Source organism: Uranotaenia lowii, chromosome 1 (genome assembly GCF_029784155.1).
Source record: "Uranotaenia lowii strain MFRU-FL chromosome 1, ASM2978415v1, whole genome shotgun sequence".
NCBI classification, from domain to species: Eukaryota; Metazoa; Arthropoda; class Insecta; order Diptera; family Culicidae; genus Uranotaenia; species Uranotaenia lowii.
Genome location: NC_073691.1, coordinates 91807850 through 91832519, shown reverse-complemented (window position 1 = coordinate 91832519; position 24670 = coordinate 91807850). Strand labels below are relative to the sequence as shown.

The 24670-nt window shown below is 38.6% G+C and overlaps 1 protein-coding gene across 1 annotated transcript; it reads right to left on the bottom strand.

The window, feature by feature from the left end:
- Window positions 1-7384: 7384 nt before the first annotated feature.
- LOC129737622 (uncharacterized protein K02A2.6-like) lies at window positions 7385-8002 on the bottom strand. The gene has a single exon (XM_055728783.1). It carries the CDS (start codon window positions 8000-8002, stop codon window positions 7385-7387), a length of 618 nt encoding a protein of 205 aa, XP_055584758.1.
- Between the last annotated feature and the right edge of the window lie 16668 nt (window positions 8003-24670).

The following is a 24670-nucleotide window of genomic DNA, read 5'->3' as shown; positions in this document are numbered from 1 at the left end:
TTTCGTTTGACTTCGAAAATTGAAATGAAATTTACTTTAGTTGATCATTGTCTTTTAAATAATATGAAAATTTTAGCATGAATTTATATATTATGTTGAATTGTGAAGATTTCAGATTTATTTTGCTTGGTAGATTCGCCTCTGGCTCTGATGATAACTGCAATACCGGCTGATTCTGGGCAGTCTATGTTTGCTGCTGCTAGACTGCAGTTAGCCCAGTTTGAAGGTTCCGGTATTTTGAACGTTTATTCCTCGCAAATACCTCGAGTACCTATTTCCGTTTTCAGATGACAAAAGAAAAATTCTTGGAAGTCAAATTGGCGAACTCAGATCGCGGAAGTCGGGGGAGAAAATTTTGCTAACAGACCGAAACGAACGAAATTCAAGCTCCCCATGCGGGTGTTGTCTCGAACTACCGATTTTGAAGGGCAACGGGTGGGAATCCGGGACTTGGCGCAACCGAGCATCGTCACCCTAACGCACAGCTCGAAGCAGAGTAGCTTCGATGCAGCTGAACGCTTCTTGCTGTGGAGACCAACTTATAGGACCCTCCCGAACAACACCAGATCTTTGGGTTGGCCTTTTTGCACTCGGATTTGCTGCCCTTTTTCGGCATCGCCCGGAACCGATTGCAGCAAACCTTCTGGGCACATTTCTTCTTGGGAGCGTTGTTTGCTTTGGAACGTGCCATCCAGGTAAAATTCTCCGCCTCTGTTGGAAACGGCACTGGTATTGAATCCGGAATAAGTTTCCGTTCTTCGGGATAATAAAGAGAAAAATCAGCTCGAACGCAATTTTCGCGGTATAGAAATAAACCAATCAGCTGATATTTGTTTACATCGGGAAGCACGTGCTGTCAAAATTCATGATAGTATTGGTGAGAGCGCAAGCAACACCGAATATTTTCAGAGTGTTCCACCCTCCACTTTATGGTGCACTACCGGTGGACTACTCATCGTGAAAACGAGCATGAAAACAGCAAAAAGTGCACTACCGGTAGTGCCCCGGTGCACCACCACACGAAAACGAATTCTCTATTAGATATGCAATTTTGCTATTCAAAATTCTAATCCTGACGCCAAGGACACACAGCAAAAATTATTTTCTGTAAAATTACGGCAAATATCCTGTAACAAAAAGGAACAGGACATTTACCGTAATTTTACAGGTCGCAAAAAAATCACATGTCATTTATTTTTACGTGAACTAATTGTTTTACAGGCTGGTTTAAAATTACAGTACCGTAAAATTTTGGTTCATTGAATTGATTTGGCTCGATTTTTGGATTTTTGTTTTTCGAAACTAATACCTACAATTTTTTTTTCGGTGAAAATAAATGCAACATAAGTATCGTACAATTACGTGATTTCAATTACGTGACACGTAATTTTTTTGAACCTGTAAAACTACGGCAGATGTCAAGCTCCTTTTTGTTACAGAACATTTGCTGTAATTTTAAATAATTTTCTAGTTAATTTCAAATCAATCAATTGAGAATTGCTTGTTTTGCATATTACGGGTTGATTTTTTTCAAAGGCAACCATTTTTAAGTACACGTATTATCATTATTATTTTTTTCTGTGCAGACATATCTACGTAATATATTCACGTGTGCAAAATCAGAAAGGCCTGACTCTTTTATGAGATGGACAATTTAACAAACACTATAATTGTGATTCCCTATCTGGACCGTTTGCCGGTCTTCTCCAGACTGAGATGCTGCATAAATTAAAGGGCTAAATTTCTTAACATTACTTATAAATAATAGTTACATAATAGTTACAGCATCCACCAATTTCCACACAATCATGGGTCACTTTTTTGTAAGCAAAACAAAACATTTCTTGGTTGCTGAGCGCCGATGTGGTCTAGTGGATAGGCTGGCGCGAGTCTGGTATTGGTACGCCAGGCGTACTGGGTTCGATTCCCGGTATCGGCAAGAAAAACTTTTGGGTTCGAATCCCATAAGCGGGCCGACAGGTAAGATGTGTTTCATTATATAACTGACTATATAATTGGAATGTTCAATCAGTTGCAAGCTGGCCAGGTATATACACGGATGCCGGAATACCTGTAAGTAAACTAAGCCCACCTGATTGATTCGTTCTTCCAAAATATACCTACATCAACACACGCAATACATTCACCACATAACAGTTCATACGAAGCCATGGGGTCCGGGTATGGTGGCGCGCTGCATTGGAGATTTGTCGGACCTAATAATCCAAGGAATGCATGTGACCCATACTTTGGCAGAAACTGCGGTGAATCCGTGCACCCATGGTGGATTACCAACATACAAAACAAAACATTTCTTGGTTGCTAGCTCAACACAAATTCCCCTTGAATGTAGCGTCAATGTAGTGTCAAATGTTTGCTAGAAACTTGTTGATTTCTATGTTGATATTCGGGTGTTGCCATGGACTTCTATGTGACTAATAACTGTGAGCAATTTGACTAATTATTGTTACGGGCTACAATTTTGACCCTTAATTGTCGTTTTGTTGAATGATTAGGTAGGTAAATTAATTGATTTTTCAACAAAACTGAACATAAAAATATATATAAACTCAAAGTATATATATATATATATGCAAGCTTGATATTTGGTCAACTTACACCCGAATAAACGAACATTTGTAGGTAGAAAGTATGTTAAGTAACTATGGGGGGACTGTATATTTCAATATATGTAAATGCAGCGTACTGCTATACCAAGAGTATTTACCAAACATACATATCGTTACTTTTACAGCACATTTTAAAATGTTCCGCTTTTTTCGGCTGGGTGTGGGTCCAGCTTTTTTTTGAAACCATCCGGCAAGCCTAAAGCATGGATCACGTTAAACGTGATCCATGCTTTAGGCTTTCCAAGCATTAAAAAAGGTCTATCTCGGAGCTATGTAAAGGAAATAAAAATGTTTTGTACTCTAAATGTAGGATTTTTGGCCTGGAAGTTGCCCAAAATTCGTTTTCACGAACGTTTTGTTATCCATGATGATGCATCCGTCGTACTTCGTTAAAACCTTGTTGTATAACTTCCGGGCTCGTCCTTTAACTTCTACATTCTTCTTCAATGTCCGGTTTGGTTGCTTACTGGCCCGATAAGATCGTATTCTTTCGCGCAGACGAATCCTTCTGACGGTGCACCGGTCGGCATTGAATTTCTTGGCGATGTCATAGTCCGACTGCCCTGGGTTTACCTTGATCGTTCTCAACACCTTCAAGTGCAGTTTCCGATCCTTAGGTCCACTATAACGCTTTGTATGAACCTGCCGATCGATAGTATGCATCTCACGGAAACGTTTGAGAACGCTGCACACGGTCGATTTGTCCATTTTTAACGATTTCGCGATTTTTGAACCCGACTACTTCGGGTTTTTGACGTGGGTGTCCAAAATTAATTTTCGTCTCGCGGCTCCCATCTCTTATAACTTTTTTGAAACAAAACGAATCGTAGTGAGATTTTCAGCACTGCTAGAGGAAACATTTCCGAAGTTTATTCACTGTCAAAACATTCCAGATCCGACAACTAGGAGCGCTATGGTGAAATAAACAACGCGTCAAGATTTAAGAAGATCCATGATTTATTTTAGCCTCTAATATTATAGTTTCATGGCCTACCACAATATGTGTCGATAGGTAGTTTATAGATGTTCTAAATTTTTATCCTACTCTCTGGAGCCACCATTAACCTTAATCAGAATTTCAAAACATAGATTTACCAGATTTACCTATAATTTAGGCCCAAGGAGCCAAAGGGTTATAACTGAATAGTAGCTTATTTCGAGAAAACACGGTTTAAGTTGTTGTGTTTAGTTATTTTTCAAACATTTTTCGAAAATGTATAAAAATCTTTAATAATTATCAAGTTGACATCGGTAGTAAGAAATTGTTCGGCAATCGACTCTTTTTGCATTTATACCCTTTGGCTCTAAGAGTCTCAATTAGAATCTAATTTTGAATGAGTTTAGTTTACTATTCCAGTTTCTTCCCTCGCATTAAGTTAAAAAATATCTTTATTTAGGTTCTCTTCGTTTGCTCAGTACAGAAAGCGTCTATTGTCAGGGAGCTCATATATGATGTTTTTGGTGTGGGAGTGTGTGGTGGGCCGTTGATGTACCTTGATGCTCTTGTCCAACTTCAAACAGAACCTGATCTGGTTATGATCGATCCAGGCACTGAATTACATCACCAAAGTAAATCATCAGACACAGCATCAAAGTTATCAAATCATCACATGAAATGCAATAAATCAAAGAATTTAAAGGCATGGAACCACAATTGCTTTGCGAATCATCCAAACCATCCGAATAGGAGATAAGGCTCGATTGTCATGTAACGATCATTCATGGGCATTGTAAGAAATTTCCTTAAAATAATACCACTGCACGTTGGAGTTGATTTTTGGAGAATAAACATAGAAATAATTTATACGCCTGTGCCTTCCAATTGCAAACCAAAAAATCGGAATTTTCATCTGTCAAACCTTCGCACTGTCAAATGTCATGAAAGGCGTTAACAATGGATTTTACATCGATTTTCTTTCCTGTTTCCCACACTAGTCGGGGGATACGCTTTGTTCCAAGGACATACGCTTATCGATCCAGATTTCTTCAATCAGTAACGGGGCGTTTGATTGATTACATGTTAAAGATTCGTAGAGTATCTTGATTCACGTCACAGCTGCTAACGTTTTTCCTACACACGTAAACGCATGGTAAACAAGCATCATTTGATCGTTTGTCCTTGTACCCAGCTCGGTCAGGTGTATGTGTCTCAGTACGGAACTTGTCTACGATTAACTTGGCACAATTCATCATCCGAACCAACGTGATGAAAAACGGCCATGTCACACGCTGGCGGGAGATTTTTTCTCCGTCATCGGGGCCAATTCTGGCCAGGAAAGCGCAGCCATCAAGTTAATCTCCATAGCAAATAGACTTTTTGCTAGGTGACTATTTCCATCCTACTAAGCCTAAGTAGCGAAAATCCAAGAGCGATCACAGACAATGGCACTGAACATGGAAATGACAATTTTAAACTCTTAAGAGCACCTTTATCCGTGGTCTAAAAAGCCGGTTTGGACCCAAATTCAACTTTATTTTACTTAGAACCGGTATAAGGATTGATGAGAATTGGCCCAATTTGAAGCAGTTCTAAATAGTTTACGGAACACGAGTGGGTTTGCCAGTTTATTTACTGGATTGGATCTAATTTCGTTGATCCAATTCTTGTATAAATTAGACCCAAGAATAGACCACGGATATTGATTATCATTTGAGAACAAAACACCTACATACATATCGAATTCCGAAAACTATTGTGATATCTGTTATTTTCGCTCGAAAATTGATTCCAGCTGAAGTAAGGATGCCGGTTCCTGACAACGACAATCGAAATGGATGTTAGGTCCACTTGTCTCTGCCATAACATTGCAAGGTGCCAGTCCTGTCGCCTTCGTTATCAACGCGAAAAATATTTATCACTTTACTGCCTTTTATCCTCGCGAACGAAACAAACCAAAGGTGACACAAACTTAGGGCGAGAGATTAAGATCGCTCTGTCACTCCTACCGATTAAAAACAACGCGCCTACGCAAATTCTCCGGGACTCTAGGAGTAGTGGAACCAACCTACTTGTTTAGCTTTTACTTACGTAAGCTGTCGTCCCACGTGAATTGTTCCGTAAATACCGTTCTGACGGGGTTTAATCTGACAACTGACCGCTCTGCTGCCTGATGGAAACTAGGAAGTTTACTGTTCCGAGTGTGTGATACGAAAAGCAATTTTGTTTCGGGATACCGTTTTTGGAAAAAAAAATAGATTCAACCAAAAATATCTTGGGTTTACCTGAATAGCTATTTAATCGAAATAAATGGTGTTCCACATGTAATTGCATCACAGAAAAAAACGGTGTCCTTACCCCTTTTCTGATAGGCCGAACTCTACAAAAAAAAAAAAATGCACGAAACCTAAAGAAAGATTCTTCTATACAGAAACCTTCCTTTTCATCATTTCTTCCTCAAAATGAACCTCTTTGAGACGTTCACTGAATGCCTGCTTCTAAATAGCTCAGTATTTTTCGATGGACCTTAGTTTCGGTGCGTTGGTAGAATTTATGTTCTTGGATACAAAAGTGACTATTTGGATTCAGATCACTCCAGGGCATCCGTTGAATAGTGAAATGAACGAAAATAGGTCAAAATTGTGCAGAAGTCCGCCCTACAGCTTAGTTTGGAGTTTTGTCTGACCAAAGAATGCATATTCGGCTGTTAAGAGCTTTAAACGCAATTTTTATGTTAAATTTTGTTTAAATTAAAACCAACATCATTATGGAATCATTTTATATTTATCTTTAATGTTGTGATGCCGGAAAAAGTTTACAAATTTGTTTATGAAGTATTTCTTTATTAAAACAATACTTGAATTTGTTAATTACTAGTTTATTACTAATTGGATGGATATAGCGTTTTGATAGCACGGGGAACTGACTAGTAATGACTACTTTTCACTTGTTGATTTGGTATCCACGGTAGCATAAGTCGATGCCTTCTGTGGTAACATATCTCCCTTCTCATTTCCAGGACACCTGGGGTGAAATTATAAATTCTATTCGATTCGAGATACTCGTTTCGAGTTTTAACTCGAATCGAATTAGAATCGGTATTACGTATCTCGTGCGAGCTCTAAATTTCAACATACTAGATTTCAAGTAAACCGGGTAGTAGATCATCTCGAAACGTTACATTCGAATCGAGCTCGTTCAAGATCGGTAATGCTAAAGTCGGTCGAATCGAACGAAACTCGATTGTTTCGAGTTCCATAATCCCGCCCCAGGTAAGAGTTTAATCTCTCAGGCAGCCTGATGTTCCTTTAGGGACGTCTAGGTGTTGGTTCATCTTCGAGGGAACAAAAGAATAGTTTTGATCTTCCATGCTAAAATCGACATCGATCAAAGTTGATTCTCCGGCTGGTGGTTGTGGATCATCTTCTTCAGGTTCTGGAACATTTGATGTGTAAGATGGTTGGCTTGTTCGGGCTTGATGTCAAAACATATCGACCAATATGTTCAATGGTGTAGGCTGCTTCTCCAAAGTACTTGCATCAGCCGGATATCGAAGCTTGACATGGTCGACGTGTGAACGTATCAGCTTCCGCCTGCCATGATGCTCTTCCAATAGTTGAAGTTAATTTTGCCAATTACTTCAAGAATCTTTCCAGGAACCCACTTCCAAGACGAATTGTTGCGGTATAGTTTGGCATACACCGCAGCACCAGTTGTTAGTTTGTGTGGTCGTGGTCCCTGATCTGCTTTCGGATGTCTCGGTTGGTCATGCTGCAAAAGATTCAGATTAGTTCTGATTTTTCAGCCAATCATGAGCTCAGCTGGAGTGGAACCATTCAGCACACGGCTTGGAGTTGATCGGTAAATTTGCAGGAACGTTTGATTCGTAGATGTTTTGCCAGTCGTTGATTTTCAGCAGACCTCTTGAGGGAAGATGATGTGGCGAAATCCCCAGATGTTGAATACCGTTCCTCCCGCAGAAATTTTCGAATTGTTTCGAAATTAATTGGGTATCATTGTCGGAAACAATTGTTGATGGAATCCCAAAACAAGCGAACAATTCATCCAGGAACTCGATGACTGCCGATGATGTTGCTGATTTGATTGTGCAGATCTCGGGCCACCTTGAATGAGCATCCACCACAAACAGGAAGTTGAGACCTTTGAATGGACCGGCAAAGTTGATGTGGATGCGTTTCCAAGGAGAATGTGTTGCTGGCCACGGTTGAGGAGAAGTCTTCGGTGGGGATTTGGCATGAACAGCACACATTTCACATTTCCTCACAAACGTTGAGATGTCGTCGTCTATTTTCGGCCAGTAAACGTGACTTCGGGCTAGGACTTTCATCCGTTCCATTCCCGGATGACCTCGACGAAGTTGTTTCAGAATCCGTTGATGGTAGCATTCTGGGATGACTAACCGATTCAACATCATGATTCAGTTCTTGATGATTGCGAGAGCATCACTATGGGGGGAAATTGGCCTCACTGCTGGGTTAACAATTTCGGAGATGTTTGATGGCCAACCGTTTTCAATGAATTGACTGACTTGCTGAAGAACGGGTCACTTTGAATGTTTTGAATGTGATGAGAACCGAACTGATAGCTTCTTGAAGCGGGATATCCACATCTTCTTCCAGCTGGACCGATGCAATGACAAACTCTTCGTCTGGTTTTGAGTGTTTGTCGATTAGGCGGGAAAGGACGTCTGCGTAGCCAAACTGAGATGTGGACACATACCTACTGGATCTCGAAGTTATAGCACAGCAGTGCTAGAGCCCACCAGCCCCAAATATTCGGAGAAGGGGTTGGTGATCCGTTTGCAACAGGAACCTGCTACCAAGAAGCATTCGATGAAATTTGGTCACAGCGAATACCAGAGCGAGTCCTTCTTTTTCGATTTGCCCGTACTGTCTCTCGGCTTGAGTGAGGGATCGAGACGCATGAGCAACAGCTTTGAATGCACCATTTGGGAATTTGTGAAGGATGCAAGCTCTGATACCTGTTTGGGATGCGTCCGCTGCTATGATGATTTCAAGGTTAGGATCGTAGTGAGTGAGCATCAAGTCGTACTGTAGAACTTCTTTGAATCGTCGGAAAGATCTATGGCAATCTTCATTCTACTCAAATTTGACATCTTGTTTCAGCAGAGTATCAAGCTGTCGGCGTAGCGTGTGCATTTCGCGCACAAACTTCGCATAAAAATTCACTGCACCAAGAAACGAACGAAGGGTACTCACATCGGTTGGTGCTGGCATCTTGACAATACCTTCGACTTTGGATGGATCGGGACGAAGACCTGAGGCGTTGACAATGTGCCCAAGGTATCGAATTTGTCGCTGCATGAGATTGCATTTTTCCTCCCTCAGGTGGAAACCATAGTCCTGCAATCGCATAAACAATCCATCCAGAATGCTCCGATGTTCCTCTTCGGGCTAAATCCTCTTCGGAATATCGTCCAGGAAAGAATCGACACCTTTCAGACCGGCTATCATGGTGTTCATCAGCTGCTGAAAGTTGGGGTTGAATCGTCGTCAACCCCAACTTGCATGCGTCGCTGAGATCAATGACGCTGAAGAATCTGCATCTGTTGAGCTTGCTGAAGATATCATCGGGAACCAGAAGTAAATTTGTTCGGTTCCAATGTAGCGTTTAAACCGGTTGAGTAGTCGGCACAAATTCAGATTCGCCCTTCTGGTTTCTTGACAGCCACAATTGGAGCTGCCCACTGGGAAAATTCCACCGGCGTGATGATGTTGAGTTTCTGCAAGTTCCAAATCGATTTTCTCAACGGAGGTGAATGGCACTGGACGTTTCGGCTTGAAAACAGGTTGAGCGTTGGGCTTGAGGTAAATCGAGCCTTCGTCTTCGTACAGTGACCCAGGGTGGATTTGAAAACCTCAGGAAACTTAGCTTTTTATCGCTGGATATTGTTTGAAGATTCGAGTTGAACTTAATTGCATATCGCTTAATGGTTTGTCCCAAAGCTCAAAAGGTCCGGACGATTGTCGGTGACTTAATAGATCGCTGTTTTCTTGATATCTCCTAGTGACACTTCAGCTTTGGCCTCCCCAAAAGATGAAGGGGCTTACCTGAAGCTGTAGTGGCGATGCGTTTTTATTTATTTATTTGATCTTCGCAGATGGTTCACGATATTTAAACAATTAAAAAAACTATCCTATTCTAGGTTTAAACACATTCTTGGAAATATTAAAATCGTAAACACTAACTGCTTCATTAAAACGAGCACAACATGTATCTAAAGGATTGTTTTGACCATACTGCCTTGATGCCAGCGTCGGCAAATTTAGTAGCAAGTAGCGTTGTTCATAAGGCGGTATGTCAGATGAGTCGTTCCATGGTAGTTGTCGTAGAGCATATCTTATAAAGCATCGTTGTATCCTCTCTATCCTATTCGAATGTACCGCTTAATATGGAGACCAAATTTGCACCCCGCACTCAATAATGCTGCGCACAATAGCACAATACAGAACTTTCAAACTATAAAAGTCATTAAAGAATTCCGTGTTTCGACGGACGAAGCCAAGGACAGCAAAACCTTTCGCTATCGTTGAGGAGATATGCTGTGAAAAATTGAGCTTGCTATCCAGGGTGATTCCAAGGTCCTTGACGACTAATGTGCGGCTCAAAACGGTCGTTGACATTTTATATTCGAAGTTGATGGGATTTCGTTGACAAGTGAACGAGATGGTAGTGCATTTGGCAATATTTGGAGCCATACCTTTGTGATGACACCAAGCCTGATGAAAATCGATGTCCGTTTGAAGTGCGCAGCAATTTACTAGAGATGAAATTGTACGGAAAATTTTAAGATCATCGGCGTAAAGTAAGTTTTCCGTGTTGTTGTTGAAAGTGCTGGTGATACGAGTTTCTTGCTCCATTGATGTTTCGAAATGATGGTGATGTCTGCTGCTGTGTCGAACTGAAGCGTTGCTGCAGAACCATCGAAACTTCCGGCTTGACACGCAGTTGATGTTGTTTTCAGCAAAAACACCTTCCACGGATTACTTATTGAAAACCTAGGCTTTTGATTGCGGCCTCGGTTTGTAGCAATCACAATAACCTTCCTTGTGTCCGGTTTGCTTGCAATCCCTGCAGACGTGGCTTGAATAGCTGCAGTCGCGGACAAAATGCATTCCGCCGCACTGCCACTGGAGTCCTTGGGTTGGTTGAAGTCTTGATGGGTTTTGAATGTGAACCGGATGGTTTGACCGGAAACTTCTTCTGTTTGACTGTGCAGACAGAAGTCACCTGTTGATGTTGTTCAACCATCGCCGTGTCGAGCTTCAAATGTTGCAGTCGTTGAGCACCCTTGACCAGAATTTCGAGACTGCATTCGTCTTGCGGACCAGTTGCTTCCAATTTGGACAGCAGTCTCGTTCGTATGTCTGCATCTTTCGTTGATTGCAGACCGCAGATGAAAATGAGGCTTTAAAATTGATCCGCCGTTAAGTTGGCCAATTCGAAATCCTTGCAGACCTTGTTCACCATTCCAGCGTAGCTCACCAAATCATCAGAATCGTTTTTTCGCAGTTGAAAGCACTTGTAGCTTTTGCTGAAGAGCGAAATCCGGGTACTGAAGAGTTCCGTGAGTTTGGTGACCGTTTCTTCGAAGGAAAACTCACGGGGGAGCTTGGGAAGGACGAAATTGACGTACTTCTCATGGACGTTCACGCTGAGGCTTCGAAGAAGAAGGCGAACTTTTGCTGCATCGTCCAATTTTGCGCCGTCTCGTAGGAAAAAATTTGCATACTTCCGGTATTAACAGTCGAAGACAAGACCGTTTTCCGGATCGTAGATGAATTCACGGATGTTGAAGGCCAGAGATTCAATTATGAATTCTGGGCTGCTGGACTTGGGAGAACTGGAACCTTCTTGAATGCCGATTCGCTCCAGTAATTTCATGAGCCTAGCGTTCTGCTCCGCCATCTGCTGATTCTGCCGTGCCGCATGATAATCTGGAAAATTTTTCGTGAGTTGTTGCCATCTTGATTGCGTGGGTGATTTACTCATCGAGAATGAAGTATTTCTTTATTAAAACAATACTTGAACTTGTTAATTACTAGTTTATTACATATTTCAAGAAAATGGTGGATATAGCGTGTTAATAGCACGTGGGCCTGACTAGTAATGACTAGTTTTCACTTGTTAATTTGGTATCCACGGTAGCATAAGTCGATGCCTTCTGTGGTAACAGTTTAATAAAAACAAAATAGCTATTAATACGATTCCAAAATAGTATTTGCGATAAAAATCGGTCAAGTTTTTTGAGAATTGTGTTTTTGTTCAGAAGTTTGCCAAAATCACTTGTAATTGCTAGTTATACGCATTGAATGCTGCAAAAATATAGGTATTTTTGAATTATTTTATCTTAAACATAACATTATATCATCAAAAATTCAAAAACAACATTGGAAAATAGTTTCCCTCAGTTGTTTCCTGAGCGAAGTACAGAGATTCCGCCTAAAACTATACTCACTCGCTTGTAGGTCCTAATGGTCCTAAGTACTAATGTTTTTTTATTTACATAGTATACCGTCTCATAACATCCCGATCAGGAGAGCATATCAAAATAATAACTCAAACGTATCTCACCAAGATATTAACATCTGATTCAGTTATAATTAAGTACTCCAAATTTTCGATTTTAAGTTTCTCTAATCTGAATTATATCTTATTATGATTGACAAACTTGAATGGGGTTGAGCTCATATTCAATGATCAAGATTTCTCTCGGATTGTCCTAAAATAAAATGATTATATCTTATTTTGATATACGTACAACTTTTTCTGAAACACGGACATCGAAGTCAACGGCTCAAACCTTACATTAACGAGTTTCGCTCAACAGATTCATAAAATTGAATCAAATTTTTGGGAAACAAAAAATGGGGCATGGTTTTATCAAATATTGTGGTTTATTGACCTTCCACTAGAAAATTTTCTCGAAGCACTCATATCTTGATAAGTTATAATTTTGATATAATTTGTTCTGTCCAATATCAAACTATGCTATCTGAACCAGATATAATCTTGATAGGAGCATATCAAAAACTGATATAATTTAGCTATGATCGTATGGATTTTTTGATATAATTTGAGATATTTTAACATCCTACGAGTACTGAATTATAACTCATTTAGATAGAAAAAAAATAAGTATCAAAATATCTCATTTTGATATAATTTTGTTTTTCCCTCCTGATCGGGATAACTTGACAAATATAACTCCTATAATTCACTCGGTCCATGGCAACCGTTCTCCAATTTCTCGGGCACCCCACGTTCGCCAGATCACGCTCCACTTGGTCTAACCACCTCGCTCGTTGCGCCCCCACTCGTCTTGTTCCAACCGAATTCGTAGCGAACACCCGTTTTGCAGGACAGTCGTCCGGCGTTCTCGCAACATGTCCCGCCCAGCCTTCACCACCTTCTGGATACTGGGTTCGCCGTAGAGTCGCGCGAGCTCGTGGTTCATCCTTCGCCTCCACACTCCGTTCTCCTGTACGCCGCCAAAGATGGTTCTTAACACTCGTCGCTCGAATACTCCGAGTGTACGTAGGTCCTCCTCGAGCAATATCCATGTCTCGTGCCCGTAGAGAACAACCGGCCTAATGAGCGTCATATTCAGGTTACACTTCGTGCGAGGGCTAAGCCTTCTCGACCGCAGTTGCTTGTGGAGTCCGTAGTAGGCACGACTTCCGCTGATAATTCGCCTCCAGATCTCACGGCTGGTGTCATTGTCTGCGGTCACCAGTGAGCCGAGGTAGACAAAGTCTTCGACTATCTCCAGCTCGTCACCGTCGATCGTGACCTTGTTACTACTGGACAAGCGGGTTCGGTCGGTCTCGGATCCGCAGGCCAGCATGTACTTCGTCTTAGACGTATTAATCATCAACCCCATTAATCAATCAACCCCAGTTTGCGGTAGATGTATTCCACCGCCGCAGATGATCTGCCGACTATATCAATGTCATCGGCAAAGCAGATAAGTTGACTGGATCTGTTGAAAATCGTGCCCCGCATTTCGCCCACCGCTCGTCGAGTAACACCTTCTAGCGCCACGTTGAACATCATGCAGGACAGACCATCACCTTATCGAAGCCCCCTGCGCGATTCGAATGAACTCGACAATTCACCCGAAATCCGCACACAGCACTGGGTTCCATCCATCGTCGCCTTGATCAGTCTGATCAGCTTCCCGGAAAAGCCGTTCTCGTCCATGATTTTCCATAGCTCGTTACGGTCGATAGTGTCGTATGCGGCTTTGAAGTCGATGAACAGATGGTGCGTAGGGACTTGGTGTTCCCGGCACTTTTGGAGGATTTGCCGTAATGTGAATATCTGGTCCGTCGTAGACCGTCCCTCCATGAAGCCGGCCTGATGACTTCCCACGAATCTGTTTGCTTGTGGCGTTAGGCGGCGGAGTGGGATTCGGGACAACACTTTGTAGGCGGCATTGAGGACAATGATCGCTCGGTAGTTCTCACAGTCCAATTTGTCGTCCTTCTTTTAGAAGGGGCATATTACCCCCTCCTTCCACTCCTCCGGTAGCTGTTCTATGTCCTAAGTGCTAATAAAACAACCTTATTCTGTTGATTCTCAGAGCTGCGTAGTAACGTTCTATCATAAAACTCACAGTTGCAGCACGACTACGAGTTGTTTTAACACGTTCGTCGCCACGCTCATTTTGGTAGTTTTAATAGCCGAGCCCAAAGAAATACCTACTCGGAGCGAAAAAGTTGAGGAGGAATGCTTCAGATTTGCAACGTGTGGCTAAACCAGGGGTGCCAGGTGGTTATGACAAAAATCAGGACACCGTGATGGAAAAAAAACCAGGATTTTTCAGGACACCATTAAAATGATGAAAATAACATGCAGCTCTGCTTAGACTGCATAACTATAGGCGAAATACAGGTGCTGAAGACGCCTCAAATTATGCAACAAAAGCAAGAAGAACTTTGGCTGGCCTGAAGTCAATATCGAAAAACACTGTTCAGATATTATTCGAACCAAAGATTATCATCGGTAAAACTAGTTGAACTATTTGATTAAAGATTTTCTCACCATTTCACATTAAATTTATTTAGAATTTAGCTATTTTTTTTAAAGTCAGCACAAATCAGGATATTTTAAAGGTAAGTTTTCCAAAATCAGGACAATTCAAGCGTTTTAAAAAATTCAGAACGGCCTCTCGAAAATCTGAACAAATCCTGAAAAATCAGGACCTGGGCTAAACTAAGCGGTTTACTTGAGTAAGAGAGCGTCACTCGTTTTTGATGTGACGGGGCTTCCCAGGAAATACACCCGTCACACGAATATGGGTCCCATCCCCATGGCGACGAACGTGTTAAAACGTCCCGTTGAAAGAGTTGATAACTTTTCTAAAGTTTGCACAAAATAAATTTGCACCGTAGCTCTCTGAATGGCTCTACTCCTACTGCATTTGCAAAGTGTTGCAATTTATTGTGGGACACTTTCTTACTTACTTAACCTTCCTTTGCAGTTAAAAAAAGGACAATTTACCAGTTAGGGTCATATTTAGACCTGGATTATTGTTTTGGTGATAGCATTAAATACAGGAGCATAAAACATATTTTTTCATAATTCACATTTACATTACTCGGACATTCGTGTTATTGTCCAAAGCAGATGCAATCCTAAAGTGTTCATCAATCGTCGGAATTCTGGCTATAAATTTTGAATTTGAATTCTCATTTCATGTCGGAAGTGAGCAACACGCAAGCTTTCCTCCTCACTTCCGACATGAAATGGATTTTTTATTAGCAATTTCTATTCATGATTGAAAGTTGAAGCTCTGCTATCGGTCGACAGAACTAAAATTATGACATGAGCTCAATGTTTTTGCTGTGAACTGTGAAAAAGCTTGGATAACTTATCTGATTAATATATTTGTTATCTTACAACATTCCAGACCTTTTTTTGTAATCAGAGCAAAACCTATTCGAATTGTTCGTTCAAGTGATTTAAAATAAGGGTTCGAATATCGGACGTCCATCGCTCACGCGCCAAATCAAATCTGAACGACGACAATCTACATCGTTGATTGCTGATAAAGGAGGAAAAATATCGGACCGATGATGCTGTGCCATCCCCTGCCATCATCGGGAGTACCCTGCGATTCTCGATTGACGCAGAAGGCAAAAACAGCCCGCTGGCCAATTTGATGGCAAATTATTACGACACATGGATTGGGACACATCGGAAATAACCTGATGCATGCGGTACCAGCTGACCGCAGCTTGGCCGGTTGAGTTGATGCCTACATTGCATTGCATTGGTGAGTAGGTATAAGCCGATTACCGGAAAACCATATTTCAGTCATATCGTTCAGATTGCCATAGGAACCTACCCTGCACCTTGCTATTTATGCTCTGACGAAGGCACGCAATCCAGCTCTGTTGAACTAGACAATTGCCCGGGAGAGATGATCAGGTCAGAAATCAGTTGAAACATTTAAATACGAAGTAAAAGAGCTACCGTCAAACGGGGCATCAGGCAACAGCGGGGTTAGATGCCAGATGCAACATTTATATAAAACCACACTGAAACAATTTTCATTTAATGTATTGCTGTAAAGTTATCTTTTAATGATTACAAAATGATGATGACTTAACTTCTCGCATCTTAAGCTAGTTTAAAAAAAATATTTTTCTATAAAATTTGAAAAATAAAGCAATAAATTTACGAATTTTATAAGTTTTCGATACCATAAAAAACTTTACCCAGTATGACGGATTGGCTTGATAACATTACCTAAAAACTTTTTACTGGTTTTCTCATGCTATTCCAACACTGTTGGTGTAAAAATATTTTTCGAACAATCACTCTCACAATTGTTTTAAATAAATATTTTTTTCATTCCTTTACCTGTCTGGGGTAAAATGCAAATCAAAGAATCACCTTGTAAATCTCGTTTCCATGTGCTGGAATATGAATGTTTTGCATCAAGCGTTTGTAAACATTAAAATTTCATTTATCCAAATATTACTTTTATGATTTCAGCTTGTAGAATTTTCCGTAGTATTATTTAACCCCCAAATGTATGCAGCATCCTTATTTTCAGAAAAAATGTGAAAATTCGTTTTTACAGAATAAACAATTACTGCAATTGGTGTGTCCATGCGTAATGGTCTTTAAGGCATCGCAACTAAAAATTTCCATACGTGTTCATAAGAGTTTTTATTGAAAACCAAGTTTGTGCCAAGTTACCCCATTTTCTAAGGAGGATGAAAATCGCTTGTTTTTAGAAAATTAAAAAAAAAACTTATAATTTTTCTAACTTAGCCAATTTGTCCCATCATCCTCAAAACTTTTGATGCATAAAGGGTTGAATTAACTGTGAACATAAGATTTTTAGAAACCATTGTAGTTGAAAATTGTTGCATGTTGCCCCAGTTGACGGTACGAAGCTGCTGCACACAAAATGGCGAAACACTTATGGTATGTTGGTGCGGAATAAGTTTCTCTGGCTTTTTTTTTTTACGAAAATGTTTTTTGGAAGATAACCAAGATATAGTTGAAGTACTTCAACAAAATGTAACACATGAGAATCTAATGGCGTTTTTTTTTTGATTCCGGATTTGGCTCTGGAACCGTCAGAATAAAAAAACGAGTTTCGGGTTTCGAGTTATTCCATACGTAGGTGTGCGTGAGAACGAGCGCAATGTTTACATGCAGCTGTCATTTTGTTCTCCCTTCTGGATTTCTTCATTCGGGTCTTCACATCCGGATTGCCTTTTTTCGTGTCCGGATTGCACTGGACAGCAGATAGTACGATTTTGCTTGGCTGAGAGGTTCAAAATCGCGGCAATAATAATTTTCCCGTTCATTATTTCAACTGTTTTGCTTTCAGCCAAAAACAGCTGTTTAATGTTTTGACAACAGCGTTGAGAATATTGTTGAACTTCTCGCAAAACTGACTTTCTTCTCAGGGCTACTCCGTCCGTTTTTCGAGCGAACCTAGGTTGCCTCTCGAGCAATAAATGAGCACGATGACAGCAGTTAGAGCGAACCTAGGTTGCCTCTAGTTTGCCTCCAGGTGAAAAAAAATACGGTATAAGCCTCAAAGCCAAAATCGAGAATTTCGATCTGCTCAAAGATTGGAAGCTAGCAAATTTTGTTTTTAGGAACACGGGCAGTTTTATTTAAATCAATGGTTTATCAAAAGACTTAAAAAAACATCCCAACAAATGGAACCATAACCGAGACTATGTGAAATCCAAGGAGATTTTAAAGATGGTAACCGTAGGGAACGACTGTGCCGAAAGAGGCGTTGCATTGATTTCGGAATTTAATGGTAGAAAAACCAAAAAAGGAAAAACAACTGCAATACTTTTTGAAGGTAGTTGAAGCACATCGTAAAAATTTCAAATCGCCAACAAAAAAGAATTTGATCTGAAATGTTGTGCATTGAATTTGAACTTTGTTAGTAACTCTATGAATTAAAAAAAAGAGTTGGTTACGTGTCAAACTATTTTGTTTTTAACACTCAACCCCAAATGAAGTAACTTTGTTTTAACTACAGCTAAAATTATAGAAAAAATGTGAAAAGACTGAAAATTGACCTGTTTTTCGGGAATTATCATTTTGCTGGCATCGAAAATCGTCCAGTCATGTTACTTAGCCCCTGTGGTTATGCAATTATTTTTTTTCAAGTTGTGATAAAATTTTTCGCTCTTACTTACTTCTTTCCGAACTATCAAGTGAATGACATCCAAACTCAAATATTTGAAAAATCTAAAAAATTGCAATCGAGTGCAACAACAATGGTTGAAATCGGTCATTATTAGACGAAATGGCAAGCATTTCACATTGTGTGTTCTGGTCGGACATTTGGCTGCCTCATTAAAACAGTGATGAATATCACGCTTGAAAAATTAATCCATTTTTGAAGCCTAATAATTTTTTATCTCAACTTTAATAGAAATGCAATCTTCAGATGAAATCCGCGGAAATGAAAAAAAAAGTTCGTAATTTTAATGTTTTTTCAAACGGATGAAGAAAACAGTTTTTTTTTATAAATAAATTGGTTTAAAGACATATAAAATGCAACGATAATGTTATGACTGTTAGATTTTGGATTATTTGAAGTCTGAATAACCATGAAAATTCTCCTAAGAGTGACGGCTCTTATAATCTAAATACCATGGAGATACAGACACTTCAACAGTGAAACTCAAAACCTAAAATCGGATTTTATTCAGACCCACAATTCAAAGTCTCAAATTGAAATCGTACTATCATATATATGTTTATTTCACTTTCATAACATATCTTTAAAACATAAAAAACGCGTTCTTTCAATGTCTTGAAATTTTAAAACGCAATGCAGATTAAAAATTAAAACTATTTTTTTTTATTATTTAAAATAATGTTATAGAAAAATGAAGTAGATTTAGTGAAAAGTTCTTCTAAATGTGACAAAAGTTACCTTCGAAAACAATAATTCAGAATGTAAATTAAATTTTCAAATCACAGAATCATAAATCTGGAAAAACATGAAAATAACAAGAAAATTCGCAATTGAACTATTAGAGCATTTTTTTTTATTAAATAATGATAAGAGAATTATCATTTAGAGAATGATATGCTGAATTCAGGTTATTTCCTTTAGTAGAGGATTATTTAAAAAAAAAATCATCAGAATCAAAAGTATGAAGTTTGGGCTTGATCAATTGGAAATAGAGTGTCCATTTCTCGGCCATTTGAGTGATCCTGGGAAATAGGAAATCTGACGATCCTTTTCCCGGGGATCCCGGGAAATGAAAAATGAAAATGAAAATTTTGAAACTCTACTGCATTCGAAACCTTATCTATATGGTATTTTTAAATAAAGTATAGTAGAATTGCAAAATATTTCAAACGGATTCTTGCTGCAAAAGTTTGACAAAAATTGAGAAAGATTTTTCACTATCGATAGAAGTTGGTTAGCTAAACTTCAGGTTATTCATCAAATCTTGTAAATTTTTAGATAACTATCCTTTTGTTTTCAAAATATGTCATTTCTTTGCGAATCATTTTGTTACTGTGGACAGTATGCGAAACGGAAGTTTTAATTGATGAGTGTTGCAAAATAGAACATTCAGATTCTTTCCTTATCGTTCCATTATTGGAATTGTTTGGTATTATAGATTATTTGTCGTTTTTCACTTTTACACCAAGTTTTCGAAAGAAAAAACATTTTTTTTCAAATTCAATGTATTAACCAATGTTTAAACCTAAGCCATCTGGGTAGAACTATCATTTTCCTTGTTCAATCTGATCAGCGCCGGATTAAGCCATCGGGGGGCCCGGGGCAATTTTTCTCGGGGGGCCCCTATGATTCATTTTTTTTTTCAAATGCTATCCTGAACATTTTGAACGTGTTAAAGAATTGGATATGAGTTCAATATACTCTCTTCAAATTGTCACGTTGTCTGTGTAGAAGATGGTTTCTGGTATCTGCAAATAAAAATTATCAATCAATCAAGTGCAAACATTGCGGAAGAGTTAAGAAATTTCTCTCAAATGAAAGCTCTGATTTGAGCTTCCAAATGCAAAATTTAATTCTCAATTTTTTTTATACCCTTATCACCAACTAAAATCCTCTGATTTAGAATGATGACCGGATAGATATTTTAAATGTTTTTCATTTCATCATTTACAATTGGACAATTGGAAAGTATCATGAAAATTTGAAACATAAAATACAAAATTCAAAAAAATAAACAAAATAATTAAAGTCAAACTCTATAGAGACACAGATATAAGATTTTAAGAATTCAAAGCTTTAACTTTTTCCTTCCCGTGGTAGCACAGGTGATGCACAACTTTGCACAGCTCGCATTTGAACTGGGCATTTTGGATCAACACCATTTCCTCACCAAATGTGTAGATATGAGTGAAGAAACATTGCACCAAATTTGAAGAAAATCGATTCACTAGGTTTTGCTCGGCAGGGCTGTACAAAAGTCGTATTTTTTCGAATTTAAATCAAGTCGTCATTTGTTGTTCAGTTGCTTGAAAAGTTTTCATAATTATCATCAAATAAAATACTGACGTGCAGAAGGTTGCTTGTGTAAACAAAATCAAATAATGGTTTGCTTAGATTTCCACTAAAATTTTCGAATAAGTAAAGTGGATCACAGGTGATACACTAGGAACAAAACGTACTTTTCATTTTGCTGGGCTTTTTATCAATACACATGAAAATCACTCCGTCAAAAGTTTTTTCTCTTCAGGATAGGTATTTCAGCTACTAAAATAACCACTGATCTGAAAAAATATTGAAACTTATGTAAGTTCTTATAAAAACGTAATATTCAGTTTTTCTGGCGACAAGTGTCATGGCGGCCATTGTTCAAGGCAAAAATAAAAATTTCGTGAATTTCAGTAGTTTGAGTTTTGAGGGATGGCAATGTCCAAGAAATATTTTACAAATTAGGATCGTTTTAGATTGTGATTTATGCGGTGATTAAATTTCACGTATTTTTGCCGTTATTTCTTATTTTCATTTGCACCTTATATGTTGTTATTTTCCCAATGGAGCATATATGATCCACCTCGAAACCCAAATTTATCAACTGGATTATTGAAGTAGACTTAAATTAAGCATCTTTTGTTCTAGAATTTTAGTTGTAAATCAATATTTCTATTTTTAAAACGAGAAAAACTTCGTGGGAAGGAAAAGGTTAAATACTGTTATTTTCAGAACCACAATTCAGTGTCTTAAATCTAAATCATAATTTCAAATCAAGTTTTGAGAAACAAAATATGAATTAAATAAAAAAAGTAGGGATTCCAAAGCCAAAGCAGAAGTTGCACCAAATGTGTATTTCAATTTTATACCTTTGAAACACAAACAAATCGTTTTCGTGGGATGTTTATGAAAATGAGCCAAAGGGGTATAAATGAAAAAAATGATCGTTTGAAAAAAATCAATTCAGAATAAAGATTGAATGTTTAAAATACAGAATCAGTTATCATTGAAAAAATTCAGATGAGGAATCCAAATGAGTTAAGAACCTAAAACAAAGATCATGAGTTCTCAAAATTCAGAAAAACCATGGAGATGAAATTCAGTTACTGAAGTAACAGCACAAGACTTGAAAATCTGGAAAAATAAAAGATGAAAATTACATAGGAATATTCATGTTAAAAGAATCACTCAATTATATTAGCAACTCAACTATGAGATCGTATTAATGATAATTTGAGAATGATCATTTGGAAAATAATATGCTAAATTCAGGATATTTACTTCAGTCAGTATATGGTAAAATTTCGGTTAAATCAGTTAAAAATGTTTAAATACGAATTTTAAACCTAAGACAAAAATTGGGATGGAAATTCTATAAAGCAACTCAGTAGGGGAACATGCCCTATTATGCGCCACCTAAGCGAATCGCTGATTTTCTATGCATTCCACGTACAAATTGTGTCAAAAATGGGTGAAATCGTTGAAGAAAAGTGTTTTCTACAAATGCCTATGATTTTTTATTACTCAAATTGCTATAGTTGCTTCAAAAACTTGATTTTTTAAAACCATATTCAAAGCCACAGAACAAAACTGTGTTGCAAATACGCGCCGCTGTGTATTCAATACGCGCCTAGCAGCCGAACACACCCGAAAGCAGCCGAAGACCGAAAACACACCAATACTTATAGACACTTTGAATGAAAATAAAATCAAAATGGACTAATCAAAATTTAAAAAAAAATTAAAAGTACAATTTTTGGGCTGAATTCACGCTCAAATATGGTTTTAGACTTTTTGTTAATTTTCAATAAAAATTGGCCTTTTTGAAAAATAAATGCTATTTTCAGCCTACTTCGATTGGCGCGTTGTAACGAGTACATGGGCCGTGATAGAACATACCCATAAAAAGCATACCATAGCGAGTTCAGTATGATTTTTTAGCATAAAATCATAGTTTAGATTCTCCTCTATCGATGTGTCAGAAAATATGGTCTTATTCGTTTTTCTCTGCCTGGTGACACCTTATTGAAAATGTTTTAAAATTTAGATCGAAATGAAGAAAAACCTAAATTGTGAAATTATTACGACACAGGGGCATCTTAAGGAAAAATTCATACTTGCCATGACCAATCACAGCATTTAAAACCGATTGGTAATATTTTGCAGGCTTAAAATGTTACAGATTCTTCAAAACAAGGGTGGCGCGTATTAGCCACATGGCGCGTTATATGAACTTTTCCCCTACTGTCGATTGATCCAAAATTTTGATCCCTGGTCATGGGTGGCAAAACACCTCAGATCGGCTTGTCCAGTGAAAGAGAGTGCAATTTTTTTCGTCTGCTCCCCCAATCGGTGCGGGGAGAGATAAATCGCACTGAAATGAAGAGTGAGATTGTCAACACTTAAGAGTGAGCGAGAGCATTCATATCCGCTGATGAAGAGAATTCCCTTCTCCGGAAAAATCTGTTGCGCAATGTGCTGAGGAGAATTCGAGAGCAAACTCAGTTTATTCTTGGTACGTTAACGAGAAAAGATGCTACTTTCCGAATCAAAGCTCCCAGCGGTGTCCTGATTTTCTAGAAACCGTCCTGATCTTAATTGCGATTGATTTTGCAATAAAAACAGTTTATCCTCTTAAACCAATGGTTATCTTCGGTTCAGATGATACTTGAACGGTGTTTTTCGTTATTAACTAAAAGCCACCTAACTTCATATCTTTTCTGCTGCATAAATTAAGGCGTATACTGCACCGCTATTTCGCCTTAATTTATGCAATCTAAGAAGAGCTGCATTTCATTTCCACCAATTAACTGAGGTCCTGAAAAATCCTGGTTTTTGTTCTTCGCGGTGTCCTAATTTTTTGACGAAACCACCTGTCACCTCTTCTTCGAACGCTACCTTTTCCAAGGAAAAATAATCCAAAATAGCTAACAGCAGTAGGGCAGAAATTGTTGCTATTTTTTCTACGTTGTGTGGTGGGAGTCTAAATATTTTTTTTCTTCTTTTCTCTGAGGCAGGGTTCAACACGCAGGAGTGCGTCGAATGAGAAAGAGCAAATAAAACGCAGCTCTTTCGTTCTCGGTTCACGGGCACATTTGATTGCTCGAAATTCTCTCGAGAAATTTGCGACCAAAACGCAGATTGAAAATTTTTGAGCTGAGCGAATTCGCGCGCGCCTGTTCGAGAGCGCGAACGGTTCGGAAACTGCGTATGCGTTTTTCTAGCCGCGTGCGTGAAGGAACACCGAGCATCTACCAAGAGGACACGGCGGCTCACCGGACGGCGCGCGCTGCTCTCTTTAGCACACGGAGTGTTCACCGTGTTTTCGTTTCGGGCCGACGGAATAATCTGTGCGAATAATTAAATCAATAGATATGGTAAAACGGATAGAAGCATGCAATAGCCTTGGGAGGAGAGTTATAACAATCAATGTTAGAAGTTTTAAAATACATACTAGTAATAGTAACTAGCACTAGTAACTATGAAAAATTTACCATGAAATAGTAAAATTTCGCGAAAAAGCAAAATGAAAGAGTCTTACACAAGGATTGTTAAAAGGAATGTTAAAAATATTCTAGCCACTAGTAATAGTTACCAGCACTAATAACTATGAAAAATTTACCATCCAAAAGTAAAATTTCGCAAAAAAACGCCAAATGAAAGAGCCGTACACAAGGATTGTTAAAATGAATGTTGAATATATGCTAGCCACTAATAATAGTTACCACTAGTAACTATGAAAAATTTATCTTGCAATATTAAAATTTCGCGTTTTTTGCGTTACCAGTGCTGATAACTATAACTAGCTGCTAGGATATTCCAACATTCATTTCGACATTCTACGCGTAAAGCTCTTTGATTTAGCATTTTTCGCTAAATTTTACTCGTTCATGGTAAATTTTTCATAGTTACTTACTAGTGCTGGTAACTATTACTAGTTGCGAGAATATTTTTAACATTTATTTTAAGCAACCTTGCGTAAGGCTCTTTCATTTGGCGTTTTTCGCGAAATTTTATTATTTCATGGTAAATTTTTCATAGTTACTAGTGCTGGTAACTATTACTAGTGGCTAGAATATTTTTAACATGCATTTCAACAAT